At 43.3% G+C, this 15,157-nt stretch overlaps 1 protein-coding gene across 2 annotated transcripts in view; it reads right to left on the bottom strand.

Moving 5' to 3' along the window:
• Positions 1–14,024, bottom strand: part of es1 (ES1 protein, mitochondrial) — a 15,603-nt gene extending 1,579 nt beyond the window's left edge. Inside the window, exons 1-6 of one of the 2 annotated variants that reach the window (XM_035999017.1) lie at positions 13,815–14,024; positions 12,855–12,907; positions 12,661–12,774; positions 9,664–9,825; positions 8,516–8,608; positions 5,316–5,481 (exon numbers count right to left, since the gene is read on the bottom strand). In XM_035999017.1, coding sequence (XP_035854910.1) covers positions 5,316–5,481; positions 8,516–8,608; positions 9,664–9,825; positions 12,661–12,774; positions 12,855–12,907; positions 13,815–13,931 — 705 coding nt within the window. In that variant the 5' untranslated portion in view covers positions 13,932–14,024. The remainder of the gene's footprint in view (positions 1–5,315; positions 5,482–8,515; positions 8,609–9,663; positions 9,826–12,660; positions 12,775–12,854; positions 12,908–13,814) is intronic. The other variant, XM_031306006.2, reaches the window with a different exon arrangement.
• Between the last annotated feature and the right edge of the window lie 1,133 nt (positions 14,025–15,157).

Genomic DNA, 15,157 nt, shown 5'->3' with positions numbered 1-15,157 from the left:
CTTATTCACCTTTGCATCGTCTAGCTGTATATTAACCGGACCTGTCTGGCCGCAGTTTCTCCGTTGTTTGTAAAACTCTCCTCCGCTCCGTTAACCAACGTCTAGCTATTTGTTGTGCTAACGGCTAGTTAGCCTGTCTGCTAGCGGGGAGGTGACGTGGACCCCTTAGGATGTTTGCCTCCTTGGAATTCTTTTCTATATTTTGGCAGTAGTAACGGAGTATCCACAGCTTGCTAACACAAGCAGGAGCATCCGCAAGTGTTGACTTGTGAACTGCAAGTGAAGAAGAAGAAGAGGGATCGGTTTTGGAGAGGGCCTCCGTCAACGTTGCTACTAGCTAAACTAGCAAGCTACACGATGCCCCCCCTCAGCTGTACACCTGGCTGCGACTCGTGCCTCCTGTTCAGCCAGAAGATAGTGGAACTTGAAGCCAGAATAGCGACTCCACCAGATCAAGGTGAATGAACAGTTCCTTGACACCATTATCATTGGAAGTTCCCCTCACACACACACTAATGTCGGATGTTTTGATTCCACTCTGCCCTGCACTACTCTCACCCCACCACGCACTAATACAACCTCTGTCCCTGTCGTCTCTCCTCGGCTTCTGCCGAGAACCAAGTCAGCTCTGCTGACCAGCTCCACTCCACACCAGCCTGAGCCATGGCGTATAAGCAAGCACCACAGCAGGCGGTCAGGACAACGCTCAGGCCCAGCCCAACCTATACGACTAGAAAATCGCTACACCATTCTGATGAACGATGAGGAGTTCCCTCTGCTCTGCGGAAACCCTTCTCTGCCACGTCCCCACGGCGCTCATCCTGGCCCATCCACACAGTCGGCGCGCCCCCCTTCAGACCCAACAACTTCCACGCTGGTCATCGGAAGCTCCATGGTCAGGGACCTCTACATTCCCCCTACACCTAGCGGTCCGTCCAAGGTCTACTGCTTCCCTGGTGCCAAGGTCCGTGACATCCAGCACAAACTTCCCAGCATCCTCGCCTGCCACGCTAAGGTCGACAACATCATCGTGCATGTGGGCACAAACGACATCAGAGAGAGACGGTCGACAGCACTTCGAAAAGACTTCACCACTCTCATCACCACCCTGATGGGCACAGGAAAACGGATCGTCATCTCTGGGCCTCTACCTACCTACAGAAAGGGTGCTGAAAGATGGTCCAGACTGTTCGGGCTCCACACCTGGCTGAAACCCCACTGCGCTTCCCTGGGCATTCCCTATGTCGACAACTTCAACTTGTTCTGGGAGAGGCCCAGCCTGCTGAAACATGATGGTCTCCACCCAAACCGACATGGAGCCAGGCTGCTATCTGACAACATAACGACCACACTGAAAGTTAAGTATTGACATTCTGTTGAAAATATCACAGATTCATGCCCCCCAGGTATTGATCCTAATGGCACTTTACAAGTGAATGAATCTGAAAATGTTTTCTGCAGGGTAAAATGTAGTACTAGTACTATTCCAGTTATAATCAACAATAGACCATACAAAGTGTTGAATCCCCTAAGTAATAAGGAGTTGACTGCAAACATAGTCAATTTAGCATCCAGTTCACGTCAGCCACAAGTAACCAAAAAAGGGGCAATACTTAACAACCTAATTGGAATTACAACTACCACTGCAATGATAGAACAGGATAGGAAAATTAGATGCGGTCTACTAAATATCAGATCTCTGTCTTCTAAAGCAATACTAGTAAACGAATTGATATCCGATAATCAAATTGATCTATTCTGTCTAACTGAAACCTGGCTGGGCCATGAAGAGTATGTCAGTCTAAATGAAGCCACTCCTCCCACTCATAATAATACTCAAATTCCTAGAGGCTCAGGCCGAGGAGGGGGAGTTGCAGCCATATTTGACTCTAACCTGTTAATTAATCCTAAACCTAAACTAAATTATAACTCTTTTGAAAATCTCGTTCTTAACCTTCAGCATCCAACATGGAAAACAGTACAGCCAATTATATTTGTTGTTGTCTACCGAGCACCAGGTCCATATTCTGAGTTTTTATCTGAATTCTCAGAGTTTTTATCATGCGTAGTCCTAAAATCAGACAAAGTACTTATTGTAGGTGATTTTAATATCCATGTGGACGTTGACAGCAATAGCCTTAGTACTGCTTTCAACTCACTACTAGATTCAATTGGTTTCAGTCAGAGTGTGCATGAGGCCACGCACTGTTTTAACCACACCCTCGACCTTGTGCTGGCATATGGCATCAAAATTGAAGACGTAATAGTATTCCCGCAAAATCCTTTATTATCAGACCACTTCTTAATAACTTTCGAATTCTTACTACCCGATTATACGAAATTAGATAAAAGCTTCTACTAGCCTATCTGACAGTGCTATAGCTAAATTTAAGGAAGATATTCCAACAGCACTAAACTCATTAACGTGCCGTAATATAACAGAGGATCTTTATGTAAACTTTAGTCCCTCTCAAATTGATCATTTCGTAGACGATGCTACGGCCTGCCTACGGACGACTTTAGACTCTGTTGCTCCCCTTAAAAAGAAGACGATGAAGCAAAGGAAACTAGCACCTTGGTATAACTCCCAAACTCGTAAATTAAAGCAAATCTCGCGCAAACTTGAAAGTAAATGGCGTTCCACCAAACTGGAAGAATCTCGTTTAGACTGGCAAGACAGTCTGAAAACCTATAGGAAGACCCTAAGAAAGGCCAGATCAGACTATTATTCATCACTAATAGAAGAAAATAAGAACAACCCAAGGTTTCTTTTCAGCACTGTAGCCAGGCTGACAGATAGCCACAGCTCTACTGAGACATCTATTCCTATAGCTCTGAGTAGTGATGACTTCATGAGTTTCTTTAACGATAAAATTATAACAATTAGAGATACTATTCATCACCTCTTTCCCCCAACCTCTAATGGGTCACCTTTAACTGACAGACTGCTAGAAAGAACGACTAGACCTGACATATACTTAGATTGCTTTTATCCTATAAACCCTCAACAATTAATGCTAAAGGTCTCTTCAGCTAAGCCATCTACCTGTCTCTTGGACCCCATCCCAACGAAGCTACTTAAAGAAGCGTTACCCGTGGTTAACACTTCATTGCTAGATATGATAAATATGTCTTTATTGACAGGTTATGTACCGCAGTCATTTAAAGTAGCTGTGATAAAACCTCTACTGAAAAAACCCACCCTCGATCCTGAGGTCTTAGCCAACTATAGACCTATATCTAACCTTCCCTTTCTCTCCAAGATCCTTGAGAAAGTAGTCGCTAACCAGTTATGTGATTTTCTACATAGCAATAGCTTATTTGAGGACTTTCAGTCAGGATTTAGAAAGCATCATAGCACAGAGACGGCACTGGTGAAAATCACTAACGATCTTCTAACTGCATCAGACAAAGGACTTGTCTCCGTACTTGTCTTATTAGATCTTAGTGCTGCATTCGATACTATTGACCATACCATCCTCTTACAGAGACTGGAACATTTAGTTGGCATTAAAGGAATCGCACTAAACTGGTTTAAGTCCTACTTCTCTGATCGATCGCAATTTGTTAATGTTAACAATAACCCCTTCAATTACGCTAAAATTAACCATGGCGTTCCTCAAGGCTCAGTGCTTGGACCAATTCTATTCTCCTTATATATGCTTCCTCTAGGCAATATTATTAGGAAACACTCAATTAACTTTCACTGTTATGCGGATGACACCCAATTATATCTGTCAATCAAGCCAGACGAAACCAGCCAGCTAGCTAAACTTCAAGCTTGCATTAAAGATATAAAATCATGGATGGCCTACAATTTCCTGATGTTAAACTCAAACAAAACCGAAGTTATTGTCCTGGGCTCCAAACCCCTACGAACCTCATTAGCCGAAGATATAATTACTCTGGATGGCATTGCCCTGGCCTCAAGTACTACTGTCAGAAATCTAGGAGTTATTTTTGATCAGGATCTATCCTTTAACGCCCATCTAAAACACACCTCTAGAACAGCCTTTTTTCACCTTCGTAACATTGCTAAAATTAGGAACATCCTATCTCAAAACGATGCAGAAAAACTAGTCCATGCATTCGTTACTTCCAGGCTGGACTACTGTAATTCCTTATTATCAGGATGCTCAAATAAGTCCGTTAGGACTCTCCAGCTGATCCAGAATGCTGCAGCGCGTGTTCTGACAAGAACTAAGAAAAGAGATCATATTTCTCCTGTATTAGCTTCTCTCCATTGGCTTCCTGTAAAATCCAGGATTGAATTTAAAATCCTTCTTCTGACCTATAAAGCTCTAAATGGTCAAGCTCCTTCATATCTTGAGGACCTCTTAGTACCTTATTGTCCCACTAGAGCACTACGCTCCCAGAATGCAGAGTTACTTGTGGTTCCTAGAGTCTCTAAAAGTAGAATGGGAGGCAGAGCGTTCAGCTATCAGGCTCCTCTCCTGTGGAACCAGCTCCCAATCTGGGTTCGGGGGGCAGACACCGTCGCTACATTTAAGACTAAACTGAAAACTCTCCTCTTTGATAAAGCTTATAGTTAGGGAGTGAGGAGTTGCAGTGAACGCCTAGACCGGCGGGGCAGGGTGTACAGCACCCCTGCTTTTCTCTGCTTCTCTTTACAGTCATCAGATTTACCTATCGTATAATCAATAATATAGTGCCTCTCCTAGTTATGCTGTTATAATTCTAGACTGCCGAGGAAGTTCCTTCTTATGACACGCTCTTTTCTTTTGTTTCCTTTTATGCACATCATGTCTCAGAAGTGCTTGTTACTCACCTAGCTCTGGGGAGTTTACTCCCCGGAGTCCTTATGTTTCTTCTTCGCCCAGAACATCGCCTCGGATTAGGGCGACACCAAGACCTGGGTCTTGGGTGCAGCTGTGGCTATGGACCTGCTACACCCTGCTACGCTCTGCGATTCCCTGCAATGCCCGGCTACGTCCTGCTGCGTCCATCGCGTCCACCCATGCTCTGCTGTGCCACGCTACATCCTGTACCGTCATAACCCCAACCGTCAGACACCGCCCACCAAGAGTCTGGGTCTGCCGAGGTTTCTTCCTAAAAGGGAGTTTTTCCTCGCCACTGTCGCAATAGCCACTGCTAATGCTTGCTCTTGGGGGAACTATTGGAATTGTTGGGGCTTTATAGAGTGTGGTCTAGACCTACTCTATCTGTAAAGTGTCTCGAGATAACTCTTGTTATGATTTGATACTATAAATAAAATTGAATTGAATTGAATTGAAATTGACATAGCTGTGAGGATTTAGTTGCTAACATTCGTGAAGAGACTTGTCAAAGGATATGTATGGCTCGCGGACGTTGTGGCGAGCGCCCATGCTCTTCACCGCCTGCACCATGTTTGTGTTTGGCCAGTTCCCCCAGCGGGTGTTGTCGTCCTTCTCGTATCCCATGGTTACCTCGATGCTGGGCAGCACGCGGCACGCCAGCATCGGAGCCATGCTGGCCAGTCTGAAACAGGAGCAGGTTTTTTTTATTAAGACCAACAAGCAACTTTTTGTTTTTCTGGGTCAAAATTTAAAATTAAAAGTTATTGGTCAACGTTTTGATCGATTTTTTCCCGACACTTTAGTCGCTTTCCCCCCGATGTTTTTTTGGCACTTTTTCCGATGTTTTTGGTGATTTTTTTCAACGTTCTTTTAACTTTTTATTTTTTTCAAATGCCATAAAATTGAATACAACACCCAAATTCAATGAAAGTAGTGAACTGATCATTTACTTTACTAGTTGTATGAGACCATTCACGTTAAGAATTTGGTTGAAAGAAACCCAAATTTGTGATATAGAAACATTTTGAAAATGGGTCAAATTTGACCCGAGGACAACAGGAGGTTTAAGATATAAGAACGATCAGGTGGTGAGAGTAGACAACAGAGCCCGAAAATATAGGATCAAAGATGCTCTATAACTTCAGCTCAGAGCCGGCCCGAACCAATCTGGTGTCTTACAGGCCGGCTACATTTCAGCGTAACATACACGGAGTATTTTAGCAGAATACTGAAAGCAGCAGAACTGAGAACACTTTAAAGTGCCCATATTATGAAAAAAAATCACTTTTTCTGGGATTTGGGGAGTTATTTTGTGTCTTTGGTGCTTCCACACACATACAAACTTTGAAAAAAAAACATCCATGCTGTTTAGAGTGAGATACGGTTTCTGAATGTGTCCTGCCTTCAGTCTCCGGGTGAGCTGGTCAAAATCTGCACGGCTTTCTACGTCACTAGCCGAGACGAGGGGGCTTGGGGGCTAACTGTTAGCATGCTAGCTTGTTCTGAATGGCAAAACACTGCTACAACACACACTAGTTCACCATAATCTACAAAAGAACTACTTCCATGTCCCTGTTCTGCAGGTATTCCACGCAAAGTTGGAAGTGTGCCCTCGTTTAGAAGAAGTCTCCCGGCTAATCCGAAGTTGGAGAAACAGCTAGCTAGCTAATGTAGTCCTTACCTAGCTACTGATCATGTGATCTTACCTAGCTACCGAGCATGTGATCTTACCTAGCTACCGAGCATGTGATCTTACCTAGCTACTGAGCATGTGGTCTTACCTAGCTACTGAGCATGTGTGACTGCCAACAAAGATGTTACAGCAGTGAGAGGTCTCACTCTGTAGCTAAAACAGAGACCTGAACACAGGGTGAAAAGAGGAGCTGCAGCAATGTGCAGTACAACAAAAAATAAACCATGTAAACCTATTCTGGTACAATCTCAAAATACAATTATGAACCTGAAATGAGCATAATATGAGCACTTTAAGGTCTGTTTATTGATCTCAAGTTATATCGTGTTGAATATCAAGATATTCAACAACGTTATTGCATAAAGGCCTAGCATATTTTCCTCATATCGCGCAGCCCTAGTCTCCAGTTCTTCAGTTTTTTATTGAATTAATGGCAACAGGAAATGATTACGCTGCTGGTGTTATCCTTTGAGTGACAGTTTGGGCCCAGGTCAACACCCAGCAAATCTTCATCCTCTGCTTCCTGCTCTGCTGCCAAGTCCAGTCTTTAAGTCCTGTAATCCTGCGTCTGCTATTATCTCACCTGACCCTTATATCGCCCCACTCCACACTCGTCACTCCACGCAGCAGCCAAAAGGATCAGTCACTCTCTATCAGATCACAGACTGCATGCTGCCTCAGTGTCACAGCCTTCTTTCTGGAATTTCCTTAGGCAAATCAGTCCATCTGAGACTGTCTTCCCCCGAAAACGCTCCAAGACACCATTTGTTCAAGCCTCAATTCTGACCTATATTTATGTTTCTAGTGGCAGCGCCCTCTAGTGGCCGTAGTAGTTCTGACGGGAGCAAGTAAGTAGAAGAGCGCCAAATGTCCTGGTAGCGAAATTACGAATCCTACTATGGCCACACCAAGACCCGCCCTTCAATAGCAGCCCGATTGGTTGGGGTTAGGCACTGACCTCGAGTGGTTAAGGTTAGGATAGCCGATTGGTCAGGGGATAGGACCTGAACAAATCGGGTTACGTTACCTTGCGTAAGCATGGACGCCTGGCCAATAGTAGCGTGTGAAGGGCGGGTCTTGGCGTGGTCATAGTAGGATTCGTAAATTTGCATCATGGTAAGGAGCCAGGTTGGTGGGGGGCTTAGTGTCGCTTTGCCAGACCTTCCTCCACAGCTCTGTGGAGGAAGGTCTGGCTAGTCCACACAGCATTCCTGGATGGGAGAAAAACGTGCTCTGGTTTATTGGCATTTCTTTAAACCAATCACAATCGTCTTGGGTGGTGAACATGTCCCTGTTCTGCAGGTATTCCACGCAAAGTTGGAAGTCTGCCCTCATTTAGAAGAAGTCTCCCGGCTAATCCTGCCTTGTACTACTGAAGTTGGAGAAACAGCTAGCTAGCTCATGTAGTCCTTACCTAGCTACTGAGCATGTGATCTTACCTAGCTACTGAGCATGTGGTCTTACCTAGCTACTGAGCATGTGATCTTACCTAGCTACTGAGCATGTGGTCTTACCTAGCTACTGAGCATGTGGTCTTACCTAGCTACTGAGCATGTGATCTTACCTAGCTACTGAGCATGTGATCTTACCTAGCTACTGAGCATGTGATCTTACCTAGCTACTGAGCATGTGCGACTGCCAACAAAGATGTTACAGCAGTGAGAGGTCTCACTCTGTAGCTAAAACAGAGACCTGAACACAGGGTGAAAAGAGGAGCTGCAGCAATGACCAGTACGACAAAAATATGGTGTTTTCTGAAAATTAAACCACATAAACCTATTCTGGTACAACCTCTAAAATACAATTATGAACCTGAAAATGAGCATAATATGAGAACTTTAAAGTAAAAAAACTTGAAGTTTAGTTTTATTTTCAAACTAGAGGGCGTATCAAACTATCAACGTAAAGATGAGTCATAATTCATGCTTGAACAAACGACTTGTGTCGCTTGTACATGATAGAGTTTCACAGTTTTGCTTCTTCAGAACTGATGGATTAAATATCCATTAAATGATGTACGTACCCAATCGGCTTGCGTGAGCGGTGGAATTCTTTAAGCACCCTCTCCACGTCGTTGTGCAGCTTGAAGTCTTTGCCGTCCTTCACAAAAGAGCATCTAAAGAGTCACAAAACTAACATTAGTGCTTCATCTTCTTCACCACACAGTCTTACGGTAGGTTTCCACACAGCGAAATTTCGCTTCGCTCTCATTGAGGTTGAATGGAGACGAAATTCGCTCTGATTGGGCGAGATGAGAGCGGATCGCCGAGGCAAGCGAAACAAAGTTGACAAAAGTTTAACTTTAGTCAAATGAGCACCACTCGAGAACCAATCAGGTCCGCGTGTTTGTGTTTGGAGGCGGGAGTTACAAAAAAAGTCTGACCAAGATGGCGGAGGTCATCAGAGCTGTATCATGAAAATTTGTATGTGATTAAAATGTTTCTACACGAACATTGGTACTTGTATTAACACAAATTGTGATTTATATGACATACAAACTTAGTCAGGGTACATACACTACTAAATAGACCACTGTATATGTTAGTTTAAACACTCAAACTTTTCAGCTAGCCGACTAATCGCTAGCATAAGTTGCTAGCCAGGCAGCTAGGCTACTTGTGCATTTGTTTGATTATACGTTTTGTTGGTGAACATTGACGCTTGTATCAACACGGATTCCACAAGCTACAATAGCAACGATAGCTTGCTAGTAAACTACCTGCTAGCTACCTATGCTACCTAGCTTCAACCCTCTCTGCAGCCGGTGGGCGAAATTTTTTTTTGCAAGACTCAGAACCCGCCCTACTCTCCCTCTGAATGGCTAGTACTCGTTGCCTGCTCTGGTGGGATTGGTTATGTTTAGGCAAGAGGAGTGGGATTGGTTATGGTTAGGGTAACAATGTCAGGGTTAGCCAATCAGGGATGAGTTCCCTAATGAATATTCATGAGTCTTTGTACCATCCTGCAAAAAAAAAACTTGCAACCGGTGTTCTGTTGTGGTCTGGCGTGTTGTTTTCACGACCACGCCCCCGAGGCAATATTTCACTGGCCGAAATTTGCCTGGTGTTTCGCTGTGTGGAACCCTACCGTTAGAGTGATGACTTTAGCTGCAGCCCGAAAGCTGCAGCCCCTGAATTGGGACATAGCTTTTTGTGTGTTTTTTTTGCTCACAGGTTCTTGGTGATGCCGTGGCCTCCGGGGAAGATGATGGCATCAAAGCTGTTGACGTCCAGCTTGGAAAGGTCCTGCATCTGCGTCATCCCCTGGCCGTGGCTGAAGCGAGCCGCCTCCATCATCATGTTCCTATGTGACGGCCAGAAATAATCATAAATACTACCTTATGGAATTAATCAAGTCAGGCAGTGTTTTTTAACGTTCTCTTTGATTGCTCTTGGTTTTGTACTGTATTTTATTGCTTACATTTTTATTTTTGTCATGATTTCACTGATTTATTTTTGTCTTCTCACTACTATGTTCTGCGTCTTTTGTCTTCTTGTTTTTATTGTTGGGTTTCTTTGCTGTTTTGTGTTCTGTAATTTGTTAATTGTAAAAAGATGAGGAAAATTACAGAGCCAGTAAAGGGACACAGGGAATTCCTTTTTTCTCGTGCGTTCTAGAAACTTTCTTGTGAGCATGAGATATTTTCTGTAGCACACGAGAAACAAATCTATGGCTAGCAAAATGATGCTACCAAAGTACGGGGTCAGCCCAATGTTCCCACAGCCCAATAGTCCCACAGCCCAATGGTCCCACAGCCCAATGGTCCCACAGCCCAATGGTCCCAAAGCCCAATGGTTCCACAGCCCTATGGTCCCACTATGGTCCCACAGCCCAATGGTCCAACAGCCCTATGTTCCCACAGCCCAATGGTCCAACAGCCCTATGTTACCACAGCCCAATGGTCCCACAGCCCTATGGTCCCACAGCCTCCTACAGCCCAATGGTCCCACAGCCCAATGGTCCTACAGCTCTATGTTCCCACAGCCCAATGGTCCAACAGCCCTATGGTCTCACAGCCTCCTACAGCCCAATGGTCCCACAGCCCAATGGTCCTACAGCTCTATGTTCCCACAACCCTAATTTCCTACAGTCCTATGTTCCCACAGCCCAATGGTCCCAAAGTCCTATGGTCACACAGCCCTATGTTCCCACATTTCTTTAGGGTTAGGGTTAGGGGGATAAAATCTGATACAAATTTATGAAAAAGGAAATGTGGGAACATAGGGCTGTGGGAACATAGGCACACTCCCCAAAGTACTGCTAACCATAGGAGTCGCTAGACCCCTTTTACTGGGGCACGTTCCCCAGTGTTGATCTGCTGTGCCCCAGTAAAATCTCATGAGTAAAACCATTGTGTAAATCTGGCTTTTTTTTCACATCTAACGTGGTGAATTTAGGAATTAAATCTTGTAAAATTTAGTTTTGGGCGCGAAAATTAAATAAATACAGTTATTCAAAGAGATAAGCAGATGTTTTTATATAAGCTTGAAATAAATAGAGGGAATTATGAAGCAGCATTCGTTGTCAATTTCTGAAAATGTATTGAAATATATATATATATATATATATATATATATGTATTTTTATTATTATTTAACCTTTATTTATCCAGGTAAGTCAATTGAGAACAATTTCTCATTTGCAACGACGACCTGTCACATTCACACATTTCCACATTCATACCTGGAAGCTGCCCAGTACTACCACAGTCTGATCTGATCTGATCACATTCATACCTGGAAGCTGCCCAGTACTACCACAGTCTGATCTGATCTGATCACATTCATACCTGGAAGCTGCCCAGTACTACCACAGTCTGATCTGACCACATTCATACCTGGAAGCTGCCCAGTACTACCACAGTCTGACCTGATACATTCATACCTGGAAGCTGTCCAGTACAACCACAGTCTGATCTGGTGGCCACTGAGCAGCTTCACTGGAGCGGTTGGGGTTAAGGGCCTTGCTCAAGGGCACCTCAGTGGCGCTGCTCTTTCACTTTCCCCACCCAGATTTTATCCTGTCGGTCTGGGGATTGAACCGACGACCTCCTGGTCACAATGTCGCTTCTCTATCCTCTAGGCCCTAATAAAATATAAATTTGTTGGATGTATATATATTGTATTTTTTGTTATGTACTTCTTTAATCTTGTTCGTAATACAAAAGTTGTACGCAATAACTAGGTCCTCTGTCAGTAGTTGTCTGTAACAATGTCCAAAATGGCTTTCCCTCTTGGAGATATTTTAAGTGCATTTCGTATATGTTTGTTATTGCATTTTGGGTTCATTGTTATTATTGCAGAATAAGCCTAGTTGTTTCAGTTTCAGCAGCAGAATAGGTGTAAATGGTAGTAATAGTGGGCTAAGCAAGGGCAGTATGTATAGCACATTTCACACACAAAGCAGGAATTTCTTTTGGGGGGGCCTGTGCCCCAGTAGAGCTTTATGTCTAGCAACGCCCCTGCTGCTACCATTGTGTGGCTAAAGTTAATATTTCACATTCACAGCAGAAATCGGTTTACAATTACCTTATCATCTTTAACCCTTGTGTTGTCTTCGGGTCAAATTTGACCCGTTTTCAAAGTTTTTAATATCAGAAATATGGGTTTCTTTGAACCAAATTGCCCAAAAACAACATGGATGTACGTTGTATGGAACCCATACAACATTTAAACAAAAATTATTATTTTTGTGGTGTTTTATTCAATTTTATAGCATTTAAAAAAAAAAAAACAATTTAAATGGTTTCAAAACTGTATCCTGACTAAACTTTGACAGTCTGTGATCCACCACAACATCCTCTGATCTTAACTAATAGTCAAAATAATTTCTAGTGTGTGCTTTTTTTTAACTCAAAACATTTGGTATAATGTCATGTAAGTTAGGTTTATTGACCATAAATTTAAAAAAGTGTTGAAAAACGTGACAAAAATGTTTAATAAAGTGCTAAAAGCATCGACAAAAATGTCGGAAAAAGCGGCAAAAGAAGATCATTTTCAATTTTGACCCGTTAGGAACACAAGTTCATGGTCGACAGGAAGACAACACAAGGGTTAAGTTTGCTTTTGCATGCTCACAAGGAAAGTTTCTCATGTGCAGAAGAGAAAAGAAATCCCTTTAGGGGCTACGTAAGAATTAAAAGTTTTCCAGGACAAAATAGTAGCCTACCGGTTCTCTCCGGAGCCGGGTTGCTTCCTCATGTGGTCCATCACGTGCATCTGCTGCTGGTTCGGAGCAAACATCTGGAAGCGAGCGCCGTTACGGCTCAGGTGGTACATGGTGCTGAACACAGAGTGTGTGTGTGAGTTATCGTCTCTGCGTGGTTTAATGCTCCTGCAATGATGTGAAACTCTGATACTTACTAAACTCCCTCGTGGACGTCAGTCCCATCCCACCAGCCACATCCGGAGAAAACCTAGATCACATTTTGATTCACAAATCACAACAAAGCACACACTAATAAATACATTTTTATTTCAGGCAGTGGCACCCAGGCTGTGGAATGCATGCTCACTGCCTGAGAAGGAAAGGGCGCCCGGGCAGCTCAGTTGGTAGAGCACGCGCCCATGTTTAGATGTTTGTTCCTCGACGCAGAGGCCTGGTGTTCGGATCCGATCTGCTGCAGTTTCCTGCATGTCTTCCCCCTCTCTCTCCCCTTTCATGTCTGAGCTGTCCTGATGATTAAAGGCGGAAATGCCCGCCAAAAAATAATCTTTGGCCTCTCTCCGGAATGTCAGGTGCTCCCCACAACACATTCTCACTCCCATCGCGTAAAATACCAAAGCTTGGGCATGTGCCTTTGGCGTTGGTATTGACGCTAAAAGGGACCTTTCTTCTAAACGTACTTGGTCGGGACTCTTGGTGTCACTTTTGACGCTCTGGCGAGTATTTGATTCCAACGGGAGAAGTGAACGTGAACACAGATTATGAGCTATTCTTTCTCCCTGTAGTCACCAAAGTAAATATTGGACCCATTCTTCAACAAGCCACATATCTCCAGGACATTCTGACACTAAAATGGCAAATGTTAGTAAATTATACAAATATAACTTTTCATCCATTCACACGACGGTCACGACACGTTCAACCGAGGCCACGCCCCTTTAGGAGACAGGAACGGTGTGTGCAGACAAGCTAATCCAGCCCAAATTGTGCATAAAAAGTCACCAAAATGAAGTATTTGAACCTCATAATTAATTACAAAATGATGGAAAAACTGGAAAAACTGCAAAAGGGTCCGATTTTGGAAATAAAGAAACCCCTCCCCCCACCCCCCCCTTCCACTAGGCTGGCTATGGGCCTGATTGATATGTTTCACTCACCACTGCAATATTGGTATTCCCCCAGTTGCCGTAGTCCCCGTGGTGCACGAAGCAGGCCGGCTGGCGAGACAGAACAGCCAGCGTTTGTTTCGACAGCAGAGTCTTGGATGCCAGCATGATTTATCTTCAACCTCTCTGTCTGGAGACAGAAATGTCACTGAACAGTTTGTTTGTTACAGAGCCTGTGAAAGACTTTGAATGGTGGTAAAATCTCACTGTGCTGGTTTATATACCTGCAGAGTGGGACCGTGTGACGTTACAACGTAAGCTATTTTCTAAGAAAAGCCATCGCTTCATCGCCTCGTCTGCCCTATTCCCCTGCCGGACACCCTTCCCTTTTAATGCCCTGTTCATTCATCTGATTAACTTAAGTCATTTGGCAACAAACTGCACCTGAGCCTTGGAGAGTAATCTAAACATGTAGCACTTTAACCCGTGGGACTCTTTGCATGGCGTTCAGGTGCAGAAACCTGCAGAAAATAAAATGCAAAAAGAAAGTTTTTAATCAGGTTTTAAATGTTGACGTATGGTTTCTGCACAACACTCTTCATCCATGTTCATCTTTCTGAAAATGTTTCCAGTGTTGGAAGAAGTATTCAGATCCTACCACAACATTTGGACAGTACAGTACTGGAGTAAATGTACTTAGCTACATTCCACCGCTGGGATGAATATATTTGACCAGTTTTGTCTTCGCTATTTGACATGATACCTTCACTTTGGATTTATCATTTTTTGACACTTTAGTTGCTATTTTCTAGGTTTTTGTCGCCTTTTTTCAACGTTTTTAGGGTTTTTTGTTACTTATTCAACATTTTTACACTGTTATACAAGCTGTACACTTAATACTTTACATTGTAGCAAAGTGTAATTTCTTCAGTGTTGTCCCATTAAAAGATATAATGACGGGGCGGCCTCTAGCTCACCCAGAAAGAGCGTTCACCCCATGTTGGCTGAGTCCTGCAGCGGCCCAGGTTCGGGTCCGACCTGCAGCCCTTTGCTGCGTGTCATCCCCCATCTCTCTCCCCCTTTCACATCTATCCACTGTCACTACAATAAAGGGAAAAGCCCCAAAAAATAATCTTCAAAAAAAAAAAAAAAAAGATATAATGAAATATTTACTAAAATGTGAGGGGTGTACTCACTTTTGTGAGATACTGTATATATATATATATATATATATATATATAAAATATAAATATGCAAATATTCGACTATTTGGTCTAAAGAATCCTGATTAAACTGTCAATCTCACAATCAAATATATATATATATTTATTTTTTGTTTTTTTTGTTTTTTTTGACTGTGAGATTGGCAGTTGAATCAGGATTCTTTAGACCAC

This window comes from Sander lucioperca, chromosome 2 (assembly GCF_008315115.2).
Source record: "Sander lucioperca isolate FBNREF2018 chromosome 2, SLUC_FBN_1.2, whole genome shotgun sequence".
In the NCBI taxonomy this organism is placed as follows: Eukaryota; Metazoa; Chordata; class Actinopteri; order Perciformes; family Percidae; genus Sander; species Sander lucioperca.
The sequence above is the reverse complement of the archived record's forward strand: the minus strand, read 5'-3'. Positions and strand labels throughout refer to the sequence as shown.